At 41.3% G+C, this 24,183-nt stretch overlaps 2 protein-coding genes across 8 annotated transcripts; one reads left to right on the plus strand and one right to left on the minus strand.

The window, feature by feature from the left end:
- Nucleotides 1-3,326: 3,326 nt before the first annotated feature.
- dcun1d2b (DCN1, defective in cullin neddylation 1, domain containing 2b) lies at nt 3,327-8,838 on the minus strand. Of its 4 annotated transcripts, XM_054771319.1 has the most exons (8): nt 7,697-7,852; nt 7,515-7,628; nt 6,916-7,132; nt 6,679-6,847; nt 6,366-6,496; nt 6,170-6,252; nt 5,231-5,327; nt 3,328-5,047 (listed from the first exon to the last, which is right to left on the minus strand). In XM_054771319.1, exons 3-8 carry the CDS (start codon nt 7,088-7,090, stop codon nt 4,968-4,970), a joined length of 735 nt encoding a protein of 244 aa, XP_054627294.1. In that variant the 5' UTR covers nt 7,091-7,132; nt 7,515-7,628; nt 7,697-7,852; the 3' UTR covers nt 3,328-4,967. The 4 variants fall into 4 exon arrangements, with proteins under 4 accessions (XP_054627290.1, XP_054627291.1, XP_054627294.1 ...); XM_054771315.1 differs by lacking the exons at nt 7,515-7,628; nt 7,697-7,852 and adding an exon at nt 8,619-8,838 and having other exon boundaries at nt 3,327-5,047; XM_054771316.1 differs by lacking the exons at nt 7,515-7,628; nt 7,697-7,852 and adding an exon at nt 7,866-7,968 and having other exon boundaries at nt 3,327-5,047.
- Nucleotides 7,488-23,496, plus strand: tmco3 (transmembrane and coiled-coil domains 3). Of its 4 annotated transcripts, XM_054771311.1 has the most exons (15): nt 7,969-8,942; nt 9,179-9,327; nt 9,668-9,981; nt 10,136-10,303; nt 15,447-15,626; nt 15,749-15,949; nt 17,925-18,053; nt 18,149-18,241; nt 19,782-19,968; nt 20,545-20,662; nt 20,729-20,924; nt 21,128-21,278; nt 21,354-21,433; nt 21,515-21,664; nt 22,028-23,496. In XM_054771311.1, exons 3-15 carry the CDS (start codon nt 9,724-9,726, stop codon nt 22,127-22,129), a joined length of 2,013 nt encoding a protein of 670 aa, XP_054627286.1. In that variant the 5' UTR covers nt 7,969-8,942; nt 9,179-9,327; nt 9,668-9,723; the 3' UTR covers nt 22,130-23,496. The 4 variants fall into 4 exon arrangements, with proteins under 4 accessions (XP_054627288.1, XP_054627286.1, XP_054627287.1 ...); XM_054771313.1 differs by lacking the exon at nt 7,969-8,942 and adding an exon at nt 7,488-7,645 and having other exon boundaries at nt 9,179-9,981; XM_054771312.1 differs by having other exon boundaries at nt 9,182-9,981.
- The last annotated feature ends 687 nt before the right edge of the window (nt 23,497-24,183 follow it).

Below are 24,183 nucleotides of genomic sequence, written 5' to 3' on the forward strand. Positions count from 1 at the left end.
CTGCCTCGTATTACCTCTTGTGTATTGCTATCTGGTCTACCCTTGTCGTGTTGTAGATACATTGTTCCTTGCTTGGCTTCTCCAAGAGCGGTGTGTTTTTTTTTGTTATATTTTTGCTCTAGTCGTGCCTGCTTAGTTTTCAGCAGTTCTTAGCGACTACTGTATTTTTCCCTGCTTGCATTTTCAGCAGCACCTTTCGTTCCCATTGTTGTTTTTTTCCTGCTATCCTTATCTCCAGCAGCTATTTGTGTTAGTGTCTTTCCCGTGGCTCCGCCCGGCTGTTTCTGTTGTACTTTCCTTTTGTGTTTTTGTATTTTACTCCTTGTGGGACACTTTTTGTTAATAAACTTTTGTTAAACGGATTGACTCGCCTCTGCATTCTGGGATCCTATACATCGGCCTTGGCCGACCGTGACAGAACAATCTGTCCAATATGTATCCCGCAGAGATGGAGGACTTCCGGAAGGAGTCGCCTCTCCACATAGCCTCGTAGCTGCCAACCCACCGTTACCACCGGCGTCCACGGGCTCGTCGCATCGTGAACCCAACAGTCCCCATCACCCACGTTATTCTGTGGAAGGAGTATCGTGCAAGCAGCTCTTCCATCAATGCTCACTAGTTTTCGACTAACAACCCAGCACTTACCCTTCGGACCAGGCGAAGGTGGCCTTTGTTATGAGTTTGCTCGCCGACAAGGCAGCCACTTGGGCCATAGCCGTGAGTAAAGCTAAACCCACCATTAACCCACCCATCGCTCATCTCTTTCATTTTTTTGACCAAATGAGAAAAGTTTTTGACCACTCTAAGGGGCAGGGAGGCAGGAAGTCGACTACTCGATATCAGACAGAAGGGACACTCTGTGGCAGCTTTTGCCATAGACTTTTGTGTGTTGGCAGCCGAGAGCGGATATGATGAGGTGGCGCTATGAGGCATTTTCTGCAAGGCACTCCACGTCCGTGTAAAGGACGAACTGGCGGTGCGGGATGATACCAAGACCCTGGCTCAACTGATTGACTTGGCCATTCGTTTGGATAACTGGCTGAGGGAACGTGATCAAGAACACACTGAGGAGGAGGGAGCCATCGCCACCCCAACGATTCAAAGGCCGAGAACGATCCGGATACCACGTGGACCAGAGGGTGGCATCATGGAGACGTCAACAACAGAGCCATCGACTGAGACGCCAATGCAACTGGGGGGTACAACCTACGGCTCTGCCTCTACTGCAGCGCTGCCGACCACCTCAGCGCCAAGTGCACCACATGACCGACTCCTCAGCTGGGATCACCACCTGACATCGTCAGTGTATCGCCGTTGGATCAACCCGCCAATGGGGATCAATCCACTCCCCCGGCGTGTGAGTATACCGCCAAGGAGCCTGACGTTAATCCTATGGAATTGAATAATCAGAGACTCCAAGTGGCCATGACTGTCCCTTGGGGAGGTAAGATGGTCCAAATGAGTTTTATGGACTCTAGTTTTGTTGAGAATCATGGCTTCACTAAAGTCAAGTTACATAGCCCCAAAGAAGTGTGCTTGTTGGATGGTCACCTCCTGGCGGTGGTCTCCTATCAGTTTTATCACTCTGGCTCTCAGGACACCACGAATCGATTAGGTTCCTCATCATACTTTTACTGCCACTCCAGCTGCCACTCCAGAGTCCGGTTACCAATACACCACCATAAGAAATTAACTTGTCGGGTGTACCAGTCAAGTATCACGACCTGGGACAGATCTTTAGCAAGGACCAAGCGCACAGCTTACCACCATATCAGCTGATCAAAAGATTAAGATCACAGGCTATAAAAGCCAAAATCTGCTCAAAATTTTCATTTTCTGTCAGGCATTCACACTGTCATGCCCTCCTGATGGCTAAAGCTAAGAAGCTTTCTCTTTTTGAACGTGGTCGGATTGTCGAGCTGCATAAGCAAGGCCTCTCGCAGCGTACCATTGCTGCTGAGGTTGGGTGCAGTAAAAAAAAGTAAAGATCCTGAGCATTATGGAACAAAAAAGTCAAGTGGTAGACCCGAAAAATATCACACCTGCGCTGAGCCAGTGGATCCAATTGGCTGTCTATCAAGACACATGGCGATGTCTCCTTCAATGCCACAAAACTGCGTTTAGACTTTGCCAGGAGCATCAAACATGGGACATTGAAAGGTGGAAAAAGGTTTTATTCTCTGATGAGAAAAAAATGTAACCTTGACGGTCCAGATGGCTTCCAACAATACTGGCATGACAAGGAGATCCCACCTGAGATGTTTTCTACCCGGCACAGTGGAGGGGGTCCATCATGGTCTGAGGTGCTTTTTCCATTTAGTGGAACACTGGAGCTTCAGGTGGTGCGGGGTGGTCAAACGGCGGCTGCTTACGTGCAGATGTTGCAGCAGGCATCCCTCATGACTGAGGGCCCTCGTCTGTGTGGTAACAGCTGGGTTTTTCAACAGGACAACGCTGCAGTTCACAATGCTCGCTTGACCAAGGACTTCTTCAGGGAGAATAACATCACTCTTTTGGACCATCCTGTATGTTCCCCTCATTTAAATCCCATAGAGAACATTTGGGGATGGATGGCAAGGGACGTTTATAAAAATGGCCATCATTTCCAGACGGTTGATGGCCTTTGTGAAGTCATCTTCACCACTTGGAGCAATGTTCCCACTAGCCCCCTGGAGACACTCGCATCAAGCATGCCCAAACCAATTTTTGAAGTGATTAACAAGAACGGTGGAGCTCATCATTACTGAGTCCAACTGAGAAAATTTTTTGTTCTGGTTTAGAGAGTTTTTTTGTTATGTTTTTGAGTGATGGTGTTAAACTTTTGATCAGCTGATAAACAGCCTATTTCAGTTTAATTGTTGTTTTCAATAAATTACGTTTTCAAAGTGCTTTTTGTCTCACTCCCCCTTCTTGCTTTTGCATATTGTCGCACTACTTGAAACCTCATTACGATCCAAATGTGCAAAATGCAAATTCTAGCAATTTTTCAACTGGTCTTAAGATTTTGATCAGGAGTAGTATATATAAAAAACTTCAGAATCAGGTATATATAACTTTTTGGGTTGGTTTACACAAAGTAAAATACTTGTATAAGTGGCCCCCATATGCTTTGATTTTTCTGTATTCGCGGCCCTCGGTGGGAAAGGTTTGGACACCTCTGATATAGTGACATGTTCATTATCTCTCACCTGTATGAATAATACTTTAGGTAATATTTGTTCTATTCACACAAAAATTGTTACATTGTATTTTAGGTAATATTTGTTCTATTCAAACAAAAATAGTTACATTGTATTTTTTTTATGAAGCATTTAAAAACTGATGTTGTCCTCGTTGGCTTATAAAGTATGTAATGATGTAATGGATGTAGTGATATAAAAACCATAAGTTTAGCATAAATTCATATCGACAGTTGTACTGACCACCACTTAAAACAAAGTTTATCCATTTGACACATGCTTTATTGACAATTACGCCTTTGGGACAAACCTAGTCTTTTGTCAGTGCTTACTTCATTGCCTTGGATAAACTGCTAGGATGACTAGAACCAGTTGAAAACATTTTGCCTTTCTTTAGGGCGTCACATTTTCCTGCTCCAGAACCACAATTTCATGCAATTACTTGTAGATCAACAGCAATCAATTATATAAGGTTTCACACCATCTGTGTACTAGGACAAGTGTGTTAACAAGGCTGTGGTGTAACAAAAGCAAACCACCCTGTATTGTGCTGTAAATCATAGGCGTCACTCGATGTGGATATAACTAGTTTTGTAGCATTCACATTCTATGCAGGGTGAAAGGATGTTTACAAGTTGACATACATTTGTGAAGACAGCAGTGCAATGTATTGCAGTCAAACAAGTCATATTGAACTACGGGTGGGTGACATGAGCCTTCTTTAACCTTGCCAGATGTACAGATGGGGTCCTGCTGAGATGTACTGTTCACAGCCACCCCTCCATGCCAGCATAAATAGAGCGTGACCTTTTCTGTATCCAGTATAGTATCAAACTAAATGCTCAAACACTGTAAACTAAATACTGAATACTAAAATACTGATGGACGCCGACATAAAACATAGCAGCTTACAGTGTGATAAAAGCCCAACAAATAACAGAAAAGTGTAAATCAGTGCAGTTTGTAGTTGGCAAGTAATCATTCACCAAGATACGCAACAAGAAACTGTACCTATCAGTGGCTTGTTGTACATACCAGGTTACACACTGCAGAACTTATCATCCAAAAAAGGCAGTGGCATTTAAAAAGCAAATATCAGATTCAGGAACTATTTTAAATCGAGTAAGTATTCAGGAACTATTATGATTAAGTACAGTATTTTCCTGTAACATTGCTGGTGTTGAGCTCAAAATGCACATTTCTCTGTTCAACTGTCAGTATAGAGTATAAAATATTGAATTGGGTTTTTAACTCATTTCACATTTAATCACGATTTCTTCTTGTTATAAAAGTGAATAAAAAGATTCTGCATGAACCAAACCCAGAACTCTCATACTATGAAAACCAAGTGTACAGCTCTTACTCTCATTTTCAAGAGAGCTAACGTCAATGGCACCGCTTCATTGTACTAACAGAAACATGCATGAGTCAACGTACTGTTTCATTCACTGACAGAGGAAGACGCTAACTGCTCTGAATGCCCCCCCCTCCCCTTGTGCAAAAGAATCCAGTCAGTGAGCCAAGTCCACAGCAGGATGATGGACGTTTTGTTCCAGTCATCCCAAAGTAATCCTAATTTTCCAAGTCCACTTGAAGTCGACATAAAAACATCTGTCCAGCGTCATCTTTGAACCACAAGGCATCTTATGCAGGCGGAAGGTTTGACAACTCTGCGGACAAGACTACCAAGGAAGTCTCTTTTTGGCTTATTTGTATCAAAAATCCTCATTCACAAAAAAGAAAAACTAGGAGAATAGTCAAGTCCAATTACAGCATGATCGTCCAACATTATGTCATGCCACTCTTGCCCCCCATCACAATTGGCCGTGCAAACTCCACAAAGTCATCTATGAGAACAGGCCATGCTCCTGAGGAGAGAGGAAAAACACATGAGCTACTTCTCACCAAAGGATGCATATGAAGGTTAGATTGATCAATGTGGTGTCCTGTAAATCATTCCCCCATGGAAAATACAACATTACGAGTACAGTACACATACAGTAGTCGGAGAGTCATTCTGCATGCTAAATATCACAAATTCATCCGCTCACCCTCTTCATCGTAGTTTGACATATCATCTGCTATCATATTGCCGAAGTCTAGAAGAAGGTTCCACGTGTCTTTGGGGATTGAACGCTTGTGATGTTCCTGAATGCACAGTAACCAGACAATTGATTGGTGAAAAAAAGCGTGTTCATTACACCATATTCAACAACATACTGTACTTGTGTGACATGCACTACATTTCCTGAACTCTAAGCATGATTAGATATCTGAAATCAAGGTCTGATATACTGTTCTGCAGATTATTTTGTTTATTATCTCAGATTTGAGTAAACATTAAAGCTGCTGTCTGCTTTGGTTAGGTACTGCATAGGAACACTACACCTCGAATGTGTATTAGTTATTTTAGTTATCAGCTAATAATAGCGATGTGGCTAAGTCTAGCCACTAATGTTAGCTATCATTAATGTATAACCTATCATAACCACACAATGGGGGTATACTGTGGAAGTGGCTCAACAAACCCGGGCTTTGTGCTCAAGATGCAGCACAACAAAACCCAAGTTCCCCAAACAAAGTTAAAAGGTGCTGCAACGGTGGTTCTCAACTTACTTTGTTAAGTCTGGTTCTCGGCTTGGTGCTCAGAGCGCGCTCACATAAATGGGGGCAGTTGACGTCATAATATTCAACTTCCGCTCAAAAGCGAAGCAATCCGAGCCAGTGTACAGTGGTGTAGAAAAGTGTTTGCCCCCTTCCTGATTTCTTATTTTTTTGCATGCTTGTCACACTTAATGTTTCAGATCATCAAACAAATAGAAATATTTAACATAACTGATTAAATAAATTAGCGACCCCCATTAACACTCTATTTTTTACAGCCCTAAAAAACATCTTGTTAGAATAAAAGCATTTTTTTAACATTGATTTCAGATATTTAATCTTGCTTAGATTACATTACTTGCAGTGTGACAACTTTCACCACTCACTGTCAGGAACCGGTTCCAGAGATCCAAAAACTTGAAGCGACCCCTGAGAACTAAATTCCAGTAGGCCACAGCCATCTCTAACTCTAATACAAGTACATGAAGAGAAATGGAGAAAATGATTGAGTAAATACACCACCATCACAAAAACAAGAAGATGCACTATGTAGATTTTTTTTTTAAGTTCTTATGTGCTTACCTAAACCTTTCTGTCCAGGATTCTTAGCAAAATTAAAGGTAAACTGGTAGAAGTCTTTAAACTTCCCTGTGTCTTTCAGCTCCTGCTCTAGTCTGGGAAGGATGGCCTTCAGTTTGTCAGGACTGTCGCAGCTAGGAGACGTTATCCACGGACATATTAGGCATTGGAATCAAATGATTTTATCCTATAGCAAACAGCTTATATACAAAGTAAATATCATTTCAGCTGCTAAGTTTATAAACCATCTCATGAAATGCAAAATGCGGCACATTGTTAACATTCAGATTTGAAAATTAAAAAAAATCATGCTCACCCAAGGTCTGCCATGCCATCCAGGAATTCTTTCTTGCTGAACTCACACTGTGTGGCTGCTCTGAACTTCCATGCCACAACGAGTATGCTCATGCTTGCCGGGTCCAGGGTCAAGTCATCGCAGAACTGCTGGATTCCATCTATGCCTATCTTATTGTCATCCTGTGGGTCTGCAGAAATGGAGGATAATAGGAACCAAACTAGTGTAAAAAGCTTGCTGCTAACGCCGAACACTCACCTTTATATCTGTTGTAGAGCTGCTCCAGCCTCTTGCGGTCGACTGAATTTTTCATGGATTCTTTATAGTAAAGGTCTGGATTCTGGAAGAAGTTGTCCGTGGCAACCTCTAGTTTCCAGTCATTCTGTGTCAGGCAGTACACGGCTGTCCTCTCCCCTGCCTGCGTGAAGGACATGAACTGCCGTACCTTGTCTCTCTGTGATGACTTCAACTTGTGCTGCAACAAAAATCCACACACAAGAACACAGGTAAATGCAGAGGAGTTCACCATGATTGCACATTTGAATGCAGCACAAAGAAAACCAACTTTTAGATCCCATGTTTGCTTTTAATGAGTGTGTAATAAAGTGCATCATATATATATATATATATATACACATATATAGATATATATATAAATTGTCAACAACACAAAGCCTAAAATGTTGAACATAAGATCTGAAGCAAAATCGTGTTTAATTACACATGCACTCCGCCGTAATACCACGTTCATGTGTGCAGATTAGAGGTCAGATGTGTTAATAAAACGTCAACACAATGTCAAATTAACCCAGAAGGTCATCCATTGCAAGCATTGCAGAACTGCCGACCTGACCCACCCGAGGATCGAACAGCGCATTGACCGTGACGAGGCCGGTGTTTGGATGACACAGTAATCCCAGATCCTTCGAGTGGTCTCCTGACCGGGTGCAGCGACATGGGGGGGTCACCAACTACCAAAAAGGGAAAGGTACGTGCCACAAGTGCTGTCGTACGGCTTCCAAATATACCAACCACTGACCTTCTCTTTCCATCATATTCCATATCCCATCACACTAACAATGCGACACTAGGCTAAGGACACTACAATCTACTGTCTAGGCTGTATCCACGAATTATGAATGGCAGGCAGTAGTATAATTTGCATTTTTAATTACTTGTCCTGGTATCTCGTTTTGAATTGTACCTACCATTTTATCACCCGCTGTTTTGGCCAACATATCTACTTAGCCCTGCTGAGCATGCGCCATAAGTATTGCGCTACTGTGCTGGCAGTTGATTCATGGGAACTGTAGTCAGGAGAGCACCGGCCGTGTGACTTGTAGAGTTTTGCGCGAATGAAAAGTATTAACGCAGAACTTGCCACGGAACAATATTAACTTATAGAATATTGCTTGTGAGTGACACCCACCGAACAGCTGTCGCTAATAATAGAATTTACACTAAAACCTTGGTCATAAAAATCCCAGGCGCCCTAAATTATATATTGTTAGCGAGGCTTTGAGAATAGATAATGCCACGACTTTACTGCTAAAGCAGAATAGTGTTTAACAACTATTACACGCTGCTTAAGGTAAATGGACGTCTACACGGGTGCATTAGTTTCGGGCACTTGACTTGAACCGGGAGATAAACAAAACTACAACTCCCATATCGAAGCAACTTAAATGTTTCGGAAGTAATATTAGATGGCTGAAGTTAGAGTGCGCGGCAGAATGTAGTTTGCTTGATCTCGCATCAAAGTACTGTAGTGGTGACGTATTACATGTTAAAATGGTTGTTTTATACAGACGGTGACTAAGGCGTTAGCTTTAGCATCGTATTCCTTGAGTGTACATGCGTCGACTCGGCTGGCTTCAGCTGGTCTGACAGCTCCAGAGAAGCTGAACTGTAACGGGTGAAACTACAAAATATAAACATTTCAACGGCATATTTGCACCTACCCGCACAGCCGTTTCGTTGCTAGAACAGTTGTTCCTGGTGGCTGGCGGATGGAAGTAAAGGTGGAAGTTGGTGGCCAAGTCAGTGTGTAGTAGGCTACAAGAAGCTGCCTTCATTGAGCTATGTGGCAGCACCCGACAGGAGGGGGCGGCCATGGGCGCCGTACAACAGGCTGATTGTCCCCGGCTTCTTCAGTCGTACAGTGGGTGGCAAGCATAGAGCAGATATTTCGCAGGTAGCTGTTGTCTTACTCATGTGTTTACACCGGACATTAGTCAAATGGACGTGTTCCTTCTGTACTGGTGCCGGGTCAGCTTTCCATGATGGTATGTTTGGATTTATTTTATCTATCTCTTCTATCTACTATTACTATAACGCTCATTATAAATTATATTTATTTGCAAAGTTCACAGTTTTAAGGTAGTCTCTGATGACCCAACAAAACAACTACAAGCAACATAGTAGTGACTATATTTGTCCTCCAAAATTGAAATTATGTCTCTGACAAGATTACTTTGCAGACTTTGTGAGATCTTCATATAAATGTATGTTTTCCCGACAGCAGCCAGGTTGTGAACAGTGGTGCTATTGACTTCCAGCAGCAGTAAACGAGCAGAAGTCCAGTCACCGGAGGAAGGACAAGGCAGCACTTTGGAAAGTTAACATTACTCACCTTGATTTATGCTCACAAAAGTGTGAAGGAACTTGAGGGTGAGTTGAAAACATTCAACATACTGTGACTGGTGAAGGATTATGTGAGATTATTACTGGACAACCAGTGTTGAAAGTTTAGCTGTTTAGGACACTGTACTCAAATTTAGGTTATCTGCTGGAATCCAATCACTTGACATGCCCAGTCAAGTCAAATGCACCTAGCAAGTCACCAAGGTGTTATTAGGCAATCTAGGCCAGCAGCAGCAGTGTGCACAGCTGTTGTTTAAACTGACCAGCAGTAACCACACCTTACCTAAATATTAAAAGATAATGCTTCAATTGTATTGAAACACAGGCTAATGACTTATATACTTACTTTGTATCACCCCATGTCCAGGCCTTTTGCTCTCTATAAATCCACACACTCCAGTCAAGAGTGAATAGGTGCTTTGGATGCAGGCTGTATGTTTACTGCTGTGCCTTGGCCTGGTTGTGGTCTCTGCTGTGAGACAACCAGGCAAGGTGGTCCAACATGTCATCAAGCGGAATCGCAGGAGTGGTGCCACGCATGGCCACGGCTGGTTGGCCAGCAACTGCAAGTGGTTGGCAAGCCTCCGATACCGAAAAGATGTGATCGTCCATAAGCTGTCAGCTGCCGCGGCTGCTGTTGAGAAGGACCAAACCCTTTCAGAAAAGGAACGGAACTTCCAGGTAGGACATTGTGCTTAACAGTGCATGTTCACTGCCTGGACCATGATGCAATCATTTTGTGCCTTGTTACTTTGCTGTCGGCTAAAATAACGCTGACTTAGACTGTCTTTTTTATGTGTTTTGTCAAAAGTTTAACCTCTCAGTCTGCCTTCAGGTTCACAAAATGGAAGTTTTCCAGAAAGAGTTGAATGAGAGCGAGCATATGGTGTTCCAGGCTGTGCAAAGCCTGCAGAGGGTGCTGCAAGGAGACTACAAGGATGTGGTGAACATGAAGCAGAGCAGCAGGCAGAGGTTGGAGGTGCTCAGAGCTGCAGCTATACAGGTGACATGTTATGGCAATTCATTGCTATAAATTGTAGTTATAGCAAGTGGGGGAGTAAAGATTCAACAATTAATTTCTGCCGAATGTGTGTCGGTTTACAGTTTGTGGGAGTTACGGGTGTAAATCCACGAGTGATTGGGACATCCATAAAAATGTCTGTTTTTGACACAGCTCGCTCCTCCTCCAAACCTTTTTGCTAGCTTGAACCTTGACGCTCTTCGCTTACAAATCAACATTTGCAATAACAATGACTGTTCTAAGAAATTATGAGATTATATTCAGCTCCAGAACCATCCTCTGTCTGTCTTCAATATGCCTCATACACTTATTTAACGCATATTAAATTATACATTTTATAGGTACTCACAACTTAATGAATGATAACGTAAGATGAGCGATGAACAGATGGAAATGGAGTTTAGTGTAGGAGTTATATACAAGTTTCACTTATGCGTCGCACAGCAACTATGGTGTCCTTTAGTGACCGAAAGGACAAGATTGCGGGTACAAGCGGCCGAAATGAGTTTTCCCCGTAGGGCGGCTGGGCTTTCCCTTAGAGATAAGGTTAGAAGCACTGTCATCCGGGAGAAATTCGGAGTAGAACCGCTGCTCCTCCGCATTGAGCCAGATGAGGTTGCTCGGACATCTGGTCAGTATGCCTCTCGGACGCCTCCCTGGGGAGGTTTTCAGGGCATGTCTGACCGGTAGGAGGCCTTGGGGAAGACCCAGCACACGTTGGATAAACCTATGTCTCTCAACTGGCCTGGGAACACCTTAGAATACACCGGGAGGAGCTGGTCGAAGTAGCCAGGGCGAGGGAAGTCTAGGCTTCCTTGCTTAGGCTGCTGCCCCCGCGACCCGACCTCGGGTAAGCGGAAGAAGATTGATGGATGTACAGCAACTATGATGCATGCGAAGTCTCACCGCTTAGCGAAAAGACATTATCAGTGAAGCATAAACCTGTAAAAATAGTGGGCTTTTTGAACCATTTCACCTTTATTAGGCATTTATAAATTATTACGTATTTAAGGCGAATGTGATGCGTTTTCTACGGAATGGCCATTTTTGTAGAAAAAAAATAAATATATATATGTGTGTATATATATATATATATGTATATGTGTGTGTGTATATATATGTATATATATATATGTGTGTGTGTGTGTGTATATATATATATGTATATATATATATATGTGTATATATATATGTATATATGTGTGTATATATATATATGTGTATATATATATATGTATATATGTATATGTATATATACAGTCAAACTTGTCTATAGCGGCCACTAGAGGGAGTCTGCAAAAGTGGCCGCTATAGACAGGTGGCCTTTATAGACAGGTTGCCGTCCAGTTTGAATGTTGACCAGTAGAGGGAAAAAAAAGAAAAAAAGGGGAAAAAAATAATAATGTTGACCAGTAGAGGGCACTGTGGGACTGCGGATAAAAGTTGTACAGCACTACTAGGCTTGTTATTATCCACGACCCACAGAACAAAGTTGTGCTAGTAATGTCTTACGCTTGTTTTTAATATTTTACTTTTTATACAGCAGAGTGTCATTACAGCTTTAGTTCATCAGGAAGTTACAGGAAGTGACCGTGGGCGTCCCGAGCAGGAGAGCTAGGCTCAGTGCTAGCTGTGAGTTTCGAGAGAGTTGGGAAGTGTGTTTATGTTGGCGTGGATGTAAAGTCCTGCAGTGTTCTCCGCTGTTAATAAAGCCATTAAAGTGCATCGGCGACGTGAGTCTCTCCTTCCCCACAACAAGGGGCATTACAGTATTGACCAGTGCACATTGTCTCACATCAGGAAATAAACGGTGTCACTTGTTACAGGCATTGCCTGAACAGCTATGTAGTGGGGCTTGTTTAACCTTTGCCTTGTGGGCAAGCAGGAAGGAGAGACGATGCTGAGAGATGTGTGTGTGCTGAACTGCTCTCTGGTGGCCGCATTCAATAAATAAAGTTGGCAGAAGCAACAGGAGAAGTTTCCTTCTTTGCTTCGGAGCTGAATAACACTGACAAGTTAACAGACTAGTAGCGAACGGAAAAGAAGACTGCTTTTTTTATGTCGGACAACTGACAGTTTGTGTGGATCTTGTGAATGATTGTGACTGAGCTCGGACTCAGTAATTAAAGGCTACACATGACGGCTTCATTGATTGAAAAATGAAACTTTTTTGTGCATGAAGCTTATACTTGAGTCGGTAATTTGGCCGCTATATGCGGTCAGATATTGACCAAGAGAGACAAAATGGGTGGCCGCTGGCCGCGTCGGACAGGTGACTGCTATACACAGGGTCTATAACATGTAAATTAGCTGCGGGGGATTTTTCAGTGGCTGCTATAGGCAGGTGGCTGTTCTATAAAGGTGGCCGCTAAGACAGGTTTGATTGTGTGTATGTGTATGTGTATATATATATATATATATATATTTTTTTTTTTGACCAAAATTCTGAAAATGCGTGGGGCCGTGAATGCTGAATCATATATTGTTGTAATTGAATTACATCAATAAAGCCTCAACAAGTTCAACCTCAGCAAGCCTTGCAGGGGACATATACTGTACTGTATCAATATGAAAACAACTGCAAGTCAATATTAGTTTAGCTAAGTCTGATAATTTGTATGAATATGAATATACTTTTTAGTTTGGTTAAAAGTAAAGACATTTTAATATTTTCTCGACATACTCTTTATGCATGTGGTATCATCTGCGTCTGGCAGCACTATCAAGAAACAAAACAAAGCATGGTGGATGGAGGAGCCAAACACCCTGTTACTCTTATAGTGTGTTTTCAACAGCAGCACTGAAAAGCTCTTAGCTTTTACCAGCATGTTTGTTCTGAAATGATTCAATACGCACCTCCTGTTGAAAACATCATAGCATCAGTTGCAAAGTTTAGCTGTAAAGTTCTGCAGAGAAGTTATTGTCTTACGAGTAAAAATCCACTTGCACTGTCCAGTGTCCTTGCATTTATTTCTCACGCATTCATTTTTGGCTCAAAACAAGAAGCAGTTATAGATGAGCCAAATAACCTTTAATCAACTCCAAACCATTTCAGGTAGTGTTACTAATTGAACTGTTACACCCCCGGGTTTCCGCTACATGTAATTGATCGTGGCGACCCGCCATTCTCAACACACACAGCACATTTGCGGCGTTCAAAATGAGAGCGCTTGTTGTCACATTTGTCTAATTGTGTAAACGAAATAAGAGTGTCATAAAAATATATTACTTTATTAACACGATTGGAATTACACTCCTGATCAATATCTTAAGACCAGTTGAAAAATTGCTTGAATTTGCATTTTGCACATTTGGTTCTTAATGACGTTTTAAGTAGAGCTACAATATGCAAAAGCAAGAAGGGGGAGTGAGACAAAAAACCTTTGGAACTTGTAATTTAAACACACAAAAAAAAACTGAATTTGATTGTTTTTCACCTGATCAAAAGTCTACAGGCTATAAAAGCCAAAATCTGCTCAAAATTCTCATTTTCTGTCAGGCATTCACACTGTCATTCCCTCCTGATGGCTAAAGCTAAGAAGCTTTCTCTTTTTGAACGTGGTCGGATTGTCGAGCTGCATAAGCAAGGCCTCTCACAGTGTACCATTGCTGCTAAGGTTGGGCGCAGTAAGACAGTCATTCTACATTTTTTGAAAGATCCTGAGCATTGTTTAACAAAAAAGTCAAGTGGTAGACCCCAAAAAAATCACACCTGCGCTGAGCCGGAGGATCCGATTGGCGGTCCATCAAGACACAGGGCGATGTCTACTTTAACGCCACAAAACTGCCCGTTTAGACTTTGCCAGGGAGTATCAAACATGGGACATTGAAAGGTGGAAAAAAGTTTTATTCTCTGATGAGAAAAAATGTAACCTTGACGGTCCAGATGGCTTCCAACAATACTGGCATGACAAGGAGATCCCACCTGAGATGTTTTCTACCTGGCACAGTGGAGGGGGTCCATCATGGTCTGAGGTGCTTTTTTCATTTAGTGGAACACTGGAGCTTCAGGTGGTGCGGGGTGGTCAAACAGCGGCTGCTTACGTGCAGATGTCACAGCAGGCATCCCTCATGATTAAGGGCCCTCCCCTCGTCTGTGTGGTAACAGCTGGGTTTTTCAACAGGACAACGCTGCAGTTCACAATGCTCGCTTGACCAAGGACTTCTTCAGGGAGAATAACATCACTCTTTTGGACCATCCTGCATGTTCCCCTCATTTAAATCCCATAGAGAGCATTTGGGGATGGATGTCAAGGGTAGTTTAGAAAAATGGCCATCAGGTCCAGACAGTTGATGCCTTTTGTGAAGCCATCTTCACCACTTGGAGCAATGTTCCCACTAGCCTCCTGGAAACACTCGCATCAAGCATGCTCAAACCAATTTTTGAAGTGATTAACAAGAATGGTGGAGCTCGTCATTACTGAGTCCTACTGAGAACATTTTTTGTTCTGGTTTGGAGAGTTTTTTTGTTGTTTTTTTTTGAGCGATGGTCTTAAACTTTTCATCATTTAATTGTTGTTTTCAATAAATTACTTTTTCAAAGTGCTTTTTGTCTCACTCCCCCTTCTTGATTTTGCATATTGTAGCTCTACTTAAAACCTCATTAAGATCCAAATGTGCAAAATGCAAATTCTAGCAATTTTTCAACTGGTCTTGAGATTTCCTTAATCACAAGCATGGGTATTACAGTTTGTTGAAGATTTGTAGCAATGTGTGCTGAGGCTGACATCCCATTAGAAAAGTTAGCCAAGCTACATCCATTTCTCAATTACTGGACAAAATGGGCCAATTATGTATTGCATCAATATAAGTCAATCAAATGTAAGGATTTTTGCATTTCATGAATGGACTTTTATTCACTAAGCCAAATAGCATGCACTCTGTGCAGGTATAATAAGTGGAAAAGGTAAAATACAGGATTCTAAAAATTTTTTTAATGGAATTCAAACGGATTTCATAGGGCCCTAAGACAGTTTGTTAAAAAAAAAAAAAAAAGTCAAATACTCTAAATCACACCACAAATTGACAAAGGAGTAAATCTACCCTAAAAGTATTTTGCATGCCAATTTTTTTCCAATTTTATTTATTATTGGATGGACTTTTATTTCCATATCTTGACCTTCAGGAGGAGCAGGAGTATGTTGAACTGGTGGCGGCAGAGAAACACCAACAGGAGGCTGTAAAGAGCGTGCTTGCTCGGAATAAAACTCTGTCCATAGTAGACGGGATCCTGGAGGATGTCAGGAAGGCAGCAGACCGGCTAGAAGAAGAGATTGAAGAGCATGCTTTTGACAACAACAAGCAGGTTAAGACATTGGCCTGTTGTAAACTTCTCATTTGAAAGTTGTCACTGGTGAGAGATTCAGAGCCCTTTTCCACTTTCAATGTAATTGGAATTCCTCCCTCCACCCTCTGCTTGCTGTGTAGATGCAAGGAGTGAACATAGAGGCGGTGCTGAGAGTGGAGGATGACGAGGAGAATGGAGGCAAGAGGAAGAACAAGTCCAGTGAGAGGGAAGTGGAAGATGACCTGGGACTGAGCATGCTCATTGACTCGCAGAACAACCAGTATGTGCTGACCAAACCCAGGGACTCCACCATGCCAAGAGCAGACCATCATTTTATCAAGGTTTGTCTCCCTTACGTTTTTTTCAACAGAATTAGAAGTTCCTCTTTGACGTGTTGAATTTCAAGCTTTAACCATTCTGGTGCTCTGACAAGGGTTATACAGTAGATCCTCATTGCATTCTCAGACTACCAGTGAATGGTGAAAAACTGCGAGTCATTTAGACGCCCATAAAATGTTTTATTTTTGACAGTGTAATCAGGCCTGGTCTATGGCTACGCCTCTGAGTTAGACATTTATACCCATACTCACACAACGCAAACCAACAGGATGTCAACAAACCGAACGCCTCTCTCACTCACAGTGCAACCAAAAATAACACATGTGGAACACACAATGTAATTGCACTACACAGACTACAGAAATACATGCTTACGCGCAAATATACAGTGGTGTGAAAAAGTGTTCTTTTTTTTCATGTTTGTCACACTTAAATATTTAAAATAACCCAACACAAATGTATTTAAATATTCTTCTATGAAAACACAACTGAACACAAAATGCAGTTTTTAAATGAAATTTTTTTTTTATTCTGGGAGAAAAAAAATCCAAACCTATAAGGCCCTGTGTGAAAAAGTGATTGCCCCCCTGTTAAAACATAACTTAACTGTAGTTTATCACATCTGAGTTCAAGTGGAAAAGGTTATAAAGCCATTTCTAAAGCTTTGGGTCTCCAGCGAACCACAGTGAGAATCATTATCCAAAAATGACAAAAACATGGAACAGTGGTGAACCTTCCCGAGAGTGGCCCGCCAACCAAAATTACACCAAGAGCGCAGCGATGACTCAGCCTAGAGGTCTCAAAAGACCCCACAACAACATCCAAAAAACTGCAGGTCTCACTTGCCTCAGTTAAGGTCAGTGTTGATGACTGCTGATGAACAAAAAGAACATTAAGGCTCGTCTCAATGTTGCCAGAAAACATCTTGATGATCCCCAAGACATTGCTCATTTATAACCCTCAAAGCATGTTGGGAAGCACACACACATTGTCCAACAGGAGATTACCCAAGAGGAAGTCTGTGATGTGACTTATGTGTAAGTAAGGGTGGAAATGTCATATACAGTACAGGTAATGCTTATAAATAACACCACCTCAAGCAAGTGCTCACACTCGTCAAATAGACAAGACAATTAACGACGCTTTGCGCTTAGTGACTGGATGCTTGCGTCCCACACCAACGGACAATCTGTACGTATTAGCAGGTATCCAATCATCTGAGCTTCGACGAAAGAGGCCCACACTGTCTCTAGCATGCCGAGCACTGGAGCCCGGGCATCTCCTGCACGACTGCCTCCTGTCTCTTCCTTTCGGAGGACACCGGCAGCTTAAATCGAGAGACCCATTTGTCCCTGCTGCACTGAAATTGCTAAATGACCTTAATCAGTCATGCACCAATGCAGCACATTGGGCAGACTACAAATGGAACAGTTCTTCTCCATGTTTTCATTGCTGACGTCAGTACAACACTGGGAATATGCTGTCCCAGGCCCGCTTGAGTCAAGCTCAACCACCTTCGAACCGGAGTTGGTCTCTTCCGCTCATCATGTACAGTTAGGCGGATGACTTCCAATGTGGCCTGTGAGTGCGGTGCGGAGGAGCAGACTGCAGACCAGCATCCTGCCCCATTTATCATCATCCCAATGGGGCTTGTGGTTTGACAGCTGTGGACGGGAACTTGGTCAGCTGGCTGAGAGATAAATGCCCATCTAAGGGGTTTGTCTCCTTTGTGTCAACATCTTACGCCACACGAAGAAGCTCCAAGTTGAAGTTTGCCCCTGACAACTCTATGTGCAATTCAAACTGTACCACAATACAGGCCAAATGTGATGGGTTTTCTACCAATAAACCGCCTAATTATGCTAAAAGTGGCAGGTTTTCACACAAATAAAATTATGTTTTGATCAAAAATCTGAATTTGCAGGGTCGCAGATGCTGGAACCACTGTAAATGTATTCTTTTAATGTGTATTTTTAGGATTTGGTGTCGGTGGTGATGTTGTCACTGCCTTGTGGTTGGATGTGCACTCTGGTAGGTCTTCCTCCCATGTTTGGGTATATCATCTGCGGTGTCCTGCTTGGACCGTCTGGCCTCAACAGCATCAAAGTGTGTGAGATGTCAGCTCATCATGTATCAGTTTAACATTACAGTACCCTTTACAGTGATTTTTAATGTTCATGTCTGGTTGTTGTGTACTTCAGTCTATGGTCCAAGTGGAGACTCTGGGAGAGCTGGGAGTATTCTTTACCCTCTTTGTTGTAGGACTGGAGTTTTCACCTGAGCGCCTTCGGAAGGTAAACAGAGTTGGACTTAAGCTTTAGATCTTAAAGAAGGTACACTGCAAAAACAGCCATACTTGAAAGAAGCCCAAATTATATTAAAATGAGACAACTTTTCTTTTTCAAGCAAAAAATTCTGCCAATGGGGTAAGCCAAAGTTGCTTGGCTAGAATTCTTATAACTACAATATTTTTCTTGTGACTTTTAAGAATATAATGAGTATGAGTCCTAAAATAAGCAAGTTGTTCTTAGTCACTTAGCTACATTTAAGTAAAACGTTCTGATTTCAAGGTAAGAAGTAAGCCAAATGCTCTTATAAGATTCTTAAATTTGCTTTTATGAGGCTAGATTTAAGCATAAAAGTTTTCACATATTCTAGATGTAGGCGTACTATTGTATTTTCTTACAGTGTGTGGAGTTTTCAATTAACCTATCATGCATATGGAAGGAAGCCAGTACACAGGGAGGAGCGTGTGAGTTCCACACAGATGTGTTCCAACGAGGATTTGACCCAGATTGTGGAGCTAACACACTAACCACTCGGCCACCATGCAGCTAATGTATTTACCTGTCGGCATGTTAGTTATACTGGTTACCTCTCTTCAAGCAGGAAGCAAATGATATGGACGGAACTTTTTTATTTAAAATGAGTGTTATTGTATCTAAGATTCACTTAATTTAGGAAAACCTATTGTCATAAATACTATCAGAATTATATTTTGGCGTGATTTGCATGTAAATTCACTCGTATTTACATTTATGAACTAGGAAAAAAGTGTAATATTTCATGCTTAGTTATATGTCCTTGAATCAAGGTTAATAATTTGACACATTTACAATGATTTTATGACTAGATTTGATTTTATAAATCTTGGTACACTCTATGAAATTTGCTGTGCAGCCTTCACATTGGTCTGAAATCAGCAAATCTTTACATTTATTTTCTGTGTGAGTTCATTCTTAGAAAGTTTACAAACCAGTTTTATTCTTAATTTCAGACAAATATTCTTAATCTGTTGTTGAAGAATAATCAAAATAAGGTTTTTAGCTTGTTATTAGAAAAAAGAGCTCATTACTGGCAAAAAATATTTTCATAAGAATTGGCTAGCTATACTTTCCTAATATAAGATTATTTTTCTTGAATAAAAATTGCATTGTTGTTCCGAAATCAGCAAATCTTTAGATATACTTTGTGTGTGAGTCCGTTCTTAAATTTAGAAAGTTAGTTAAGCAGTTTTTGCTCTTAATTTAAGGCAAATATATATTAATCTGTTGCTGAAGAATAATCAAAATCGAGTTTTTGTTATTAGAAAAAAGAACTAATTTCTGGAAAAAAAAAATATCTTCATAAGAAATGCCTAGCTATACTTTCTTAATATAAGATTATTTTTCACAAGTGAAAATTGCTAGATAATATATCTTTTCTTTTTAGAAAAAAAAAAAGAAATATTTGCTTAAAATGGGACTTTTTTACTTTGAAATTTCGTTTTTGCAGTGTACCTGTATAACTGTGTGTGTGTGTGTGTGTGTGTATATACTCGTGTGTTGTGTGTAGGTATGGAAGACATCGGTGCAGGGTTCCTGCTACTTGTGTCTGCTCATGGTTGTTAGTGGTTTGTTATGGGGACAAGTGCTGCGCATCCGACCCACCCAAACTGTCTTCATTTCCACGTGTCTGTCCCTGTCGAGCACCCCACTAGTGTCTCGCTTCTTAGCAGGAGGGAGCAAAGGAGAGAAGGAAGGTTAGTGGGTCTGTCTACCTCAAATGTTTCAATACAACTCTCTGACAACAATAAACAGATCCTAGCTCGGACTGTATGTCTTTCTACTGTCTTGTGATATTAATTGCTGACTGTAATGCGCAACCAACCTGTTAAATTCTACATTGTTATTGCAGTTTGACATAAAGCACATTGCTACCAGAACTCTGGTGTGACTATAAACGATTGAAATGAGGTTAACGTCTTCAACAGAGTCGTGCTAAAAACATAAGAAAAACTTCTAACAATACATATTTTTCCTCCCTAAAGATAAGCGAAACCTTCAGGATTTTACAGTACAGTTCTACACCACTGCAAAGTATAACTTTGTATAATTAAGCCAGGTAATAAAGCTACTGTTAAATTGACAGTTGAAAATTCAAAATTCCCACTTTTATTATTGTAAAATAGGTACCGATATTTTAGGTCTCATGTTGTGCAGGTGCACCAAATGTTGTGGCTTGTACAGTAAATGTGAACACAAATGTATTAAACAACTCTTTTAGATAGGTTACTAGCATAATAATGATGTCTCTTGTTCCTGTGTTTGTAATTAAGGTGACCTGGACTACAGTAGTGTACTGCTCGGGACTTTAGTGATGCAAGACGTTCAGCTCGGCCTCTTCATCGCTGTCATGCCCACTATGATCCAGGCTCAGAGTGGAGACACAGACAGGTCAGTTAACTCTGTCCTCATGTTTCTCCTGGTATGTGCTCTTCAAGTTCCCTCTGTGCACCGCAGCTTCCTGTTTGGAAGTCTCCACGTGCTGTATCTCCTGGCACAGGTCCTGGTGTCTCTGGCTGCTGTGCTGCTCCTCTGTGCCTTACTCAGATCGTTTATGGTTGGCCCCTTTTACAAGAAACTACATGCTGAGAGCAAAGGCAAAAAGGAGATCCTAGTGCTGGGGATAGCAGCGTTTGTTTTTTTTATGCTATCGGTAGGTACATGTTTGTTAACTTGGATCTGCTGTGCGTCTGTACTAATACTGTATCTGTTTAGGAAGCTATTTACACTTATTGACCACCACATTTGATGTACTTATGCTATCTAATGAGATCCATTACTTCATACTCAGGTCATGCAAGTGTACCTAATGATGTGTGTGTGTATTTATTGTTTCTGTGCTGGCCTGTTGTGAAGGTAACAGAAGTTCTGGGTGTTTCGATGGAGTTAGGCTGTTTCCTGGCTGGAACGTTGCTGTCTTCCCAGGGTCACATGGTCACTACAGAGGTCATGGGATGCTTTGAGCCCATTCAAGATTTCCTCGCCATCATCTTCTTTGCCTCTATCGGTTAGATGATTTTCATGACATCAGCATGATGATGCTACCTTGAGACTAAAGAGATATATTCATGTGATGCTGCAGGTCTCCATGTGTTCCCTACATTTGTACTCTATGAACTCACCATTCTGGTGGCACTGACACTCACACTAGTCATCCTGAAGGTAACGCGTACTTTTTACCTCCTCTCCATTGTCTCCATTGTTTTACCTCGTGCTTCATCTTGATTGCTCTTCTACTCCCAGTTCATGATGGCCGTGCTGGTGCTGTCTGTGATCTTACCTCCCAGCTCTCGTCACATTCGCTGGGTTGTCTCAGCTGGTCTGGCGCAGGTCAGCGAGTTTTCTTTTGTCCTCAGCAGCCGTGCGCGACGTGCAGGCATCATCTCTAGAGAGGTCAGTTGTCACTGAGCAGTGACAGTGTACGTAAACATACACTCACTGGACACAATAAGTACACCTACACAATCCCATCACAGCTGTATCAAAAATTCGTAATACCGCTAGCTGCTTTAGAATGAGGTTGAGGCAGCCCCATAACAGAAGTAAGTGCGGTTGTAGCACTAGCCCATGACTACGACTGAGCTGTTGTATTGATTATCATTCATTAGTGGTGAGTACCTGCACATTTTATATTTAAAATGCATTTAATAAGTGTGTGATCATGCTTAGAATAGAACCGCAAGCAAGTCAGACTAAGCAGATTCCAACACTATACAAATTTCTTAATATTTTCTCTATGTCTGTTGACCTGCTCAGGTGTACCTGCTGGTTCTAAGCGTTACCACCCTCAGCCTGCTGCTGGCACCAGTCCTGTGGAGAGTTACAACGCACAGATGGGTGTCACGAGCTGTCCTATGAGCAGCCTCGGTTTAGGACTAGATGTTTGTGAGAGGTGGGAAAACCAACAGCATTTAGCGTAATTTGCACAATTTGTTTGGAAGCAGAGCAGAAAGTTAAATGTTCATTTTATAATCTGTATGACACCTTTTGGAGTTTAAAATACAGAACCTGCAGTTGCCTGTATGTTGTCACTGGGACTAATAGGACTTCTCTGTTCCCTTTCTTTTATTGGTCAGTGCTGCAGGAGATTTCTGTAGCTTATCATTTTGGCTAGAAGATGGTTGATAAGGTCACAGACTGCAGATGAGACTGACTGTACTGTACTTTATACTGTTCAAGAATGAGGAAGCCTATTTATTGTACTCATGTTGCAATAATTAATGTTTGTTTCAAGTTTTTATGATGTGTTACAAGTGTAACTTCCATCATTCATACTTCTCCCTTAGCTGATATTAGCAGCCCAGTAATGTTTTCGAGAATAATTCAACACAGAAAAATTTTTTGTTGTTGGGTTTATTTTGAGGACAAACAGGACATGATGTCATTGACGTATTCCTGTGGATGTATGTTTGTATATCCAAAAAGTACATCCTCTCATGCATTTTGCTGTCCTGCACATAATGTACATGAGTGAAGAGTGGGGATTTACTGTATACCGAGTGTGTTAACTCCCTTATGTGTCATGGCCTTTTCTGTGTTAATCATGCAGACCAAACTTATTCTCCTCTTTTTGTCGTAAAATTGTTCACTTTGGCTTGGATTAACGTTTAAGTCCAAATTGTGGAGTGCAAAAAAAATCCTTTTACATTTTATGAGTGATCGTATTTTTTTGTATTGTGTCCTGCCATCACTTTTTGCACAGGTGTATTGTTTCCAGGGACCACCCATGATCATTCCGTGCTCTATACACTGTAAAAAAAAAAAAAAAGGCAGAGATTTGTTTGTTTTATCTGAAATATATATATATATATATGAATATATAATCTTACATCATGACTGCTGTGTTTAGTAGATGATGTTCATTGTCATTACTGTAATACTGTGGCTGGAATGGCACATTCAAGTACTGTATTACCAAAGCATTCCCTTATTATGTACTGGAGTTGATGTTGGACTCTTTAAACTTTGCTCCACCTGTTCATGATCATGGGGAAATATTCTTGCACTAGTTACCACTGAGTACCAAATTCATGTGCCTGCTCAACTTTGCTGCTTCGCATACTGCCAGTCAGCTCTTTGTTGGCATTATGTGGTGTAAATGTCATCTATATATGTTCTGTGTGTAATGAACTTTATGATATTTTCAGCAATACAAACTTTATATATTTCTGTTGCCAACCTTCACATGGGGAGGAATTCTTTTTGTCATGTATTTATTAAACAGATGGAAAAGGAGCAGTAATAGTACTTGTTTCTTTCATTTATACACTTAGAGACACATTTCTATATTCTTATTCACTATTATAGTATAGTATCAAGTATTTCATCATCAACGTGCAACTTGACCAACATATGAATCATCGCCTGTCATAATCTTTCGAGGAAACAACTTCAGTCTCCCAGGATCTCTCAAGCCAGTGAAAGTCTGTCTTGTGATTAGTAGAAGAGACTGGGAGTGTCTGTGTGTGTGTTTATATAAGCTGCTCACCCGCAAACTCTGCCCTCAGCAGGTTTGTTAAGAAGCACCATCATCCTATTAGCAGCATTGCAGTAGACAGCGTTCTTAATAGAAGTCTGGCATTAACCTGCTTCTGCAACAACTTTATTGCTGATTTTTAGTTGCATTGGTCCAAGTAGCATAAAGATTGATCAACATGTAATTTGTGTGAGACCGTTTGAAGGCCGTAACATTTTTTTATGGCAAAAGTTTTTCAAAATGCAACATCTAGTATGATTTTACAGCAAAAAGAGTACAGCATATAAGAACTCTAAAGAAGGGAACAGGGTGGGGGTATGATGAGTGGACATCACTTGTGAGTTTGTACACTTCAAATATAACCATTCTTCGGGGGTTCGCACACTTTTTCAGCCTGCAAGCAATTTTTAAAATGACCAGATCTACCTCCTACTGT

Source organism: Dunckerocampus dactyliophorus, chromosome 3, assembly GCF_027744805.1.
Source record: "Dunckerocampus dactyliophorus isolate RoL2022-P2 chromosome 3, RoL_Ddac_1.1, whole genome shotgun sequence".
NCBI lineage: Eukaryota > Metazoa > Chordata > Actinopteri > Syngnathiformes > Syngnathidae > Dunckerocampus > Dunckerocampus dactyliophorus.

What these genes read in the sequence shown, in the direction of transcription:
- dcun1d2b (XM_054771315.1), bottom strand. Translation starts at nt 8,771, where the DNA reads ATGGCCGCCCCCTCCTGTCGGGTGCTGCCACATAGCTCAATGAAGGCA. An exon ending in GCAACGAAACGGCTGTGCGG is followed by an intron (nt 7,133 to 8,618) that starts GTAGGTGCAAAT and finishes TTTTTGTTGCAG; the next exon opens with CACAAGTTGAAGTCATCACA. An exon ending in TCTGGAACCGGTTCCTGACA is followed by an intron (nt 5,328 to 6,169) that starts GTGAGTGGTGAA and finishes CTGTGCATTCAG; the next exon opens with GAACATCACAAGCGTTCAAT.
- tmco3 (XM_054771313.1), top strand. Translation starts at nt 9,724, where the DNA reads ATGCAGGCTGTATGTTTACTGCTGTGCCTTGGCCTGGTTGTGGTCTCT. An exon ending in TTGTTTTTTTTATGCTATCG is followed by an intron (nt 20,925 to 21,127) that starts GTAGGTACATGT and finishes CCTGTTGTGAAG; the next exon opens with GTAACAGAAGTTCTGGGTGT. An exon ending in CATCTTCTTTGCCTCTATCG is followed by an intron (nt 21,279 to 21,353) that starts GTTAGATGATTT and finishes GTGATGCTGCAG; the next exon opens with GTCTCCATGTGTTCCCTACA.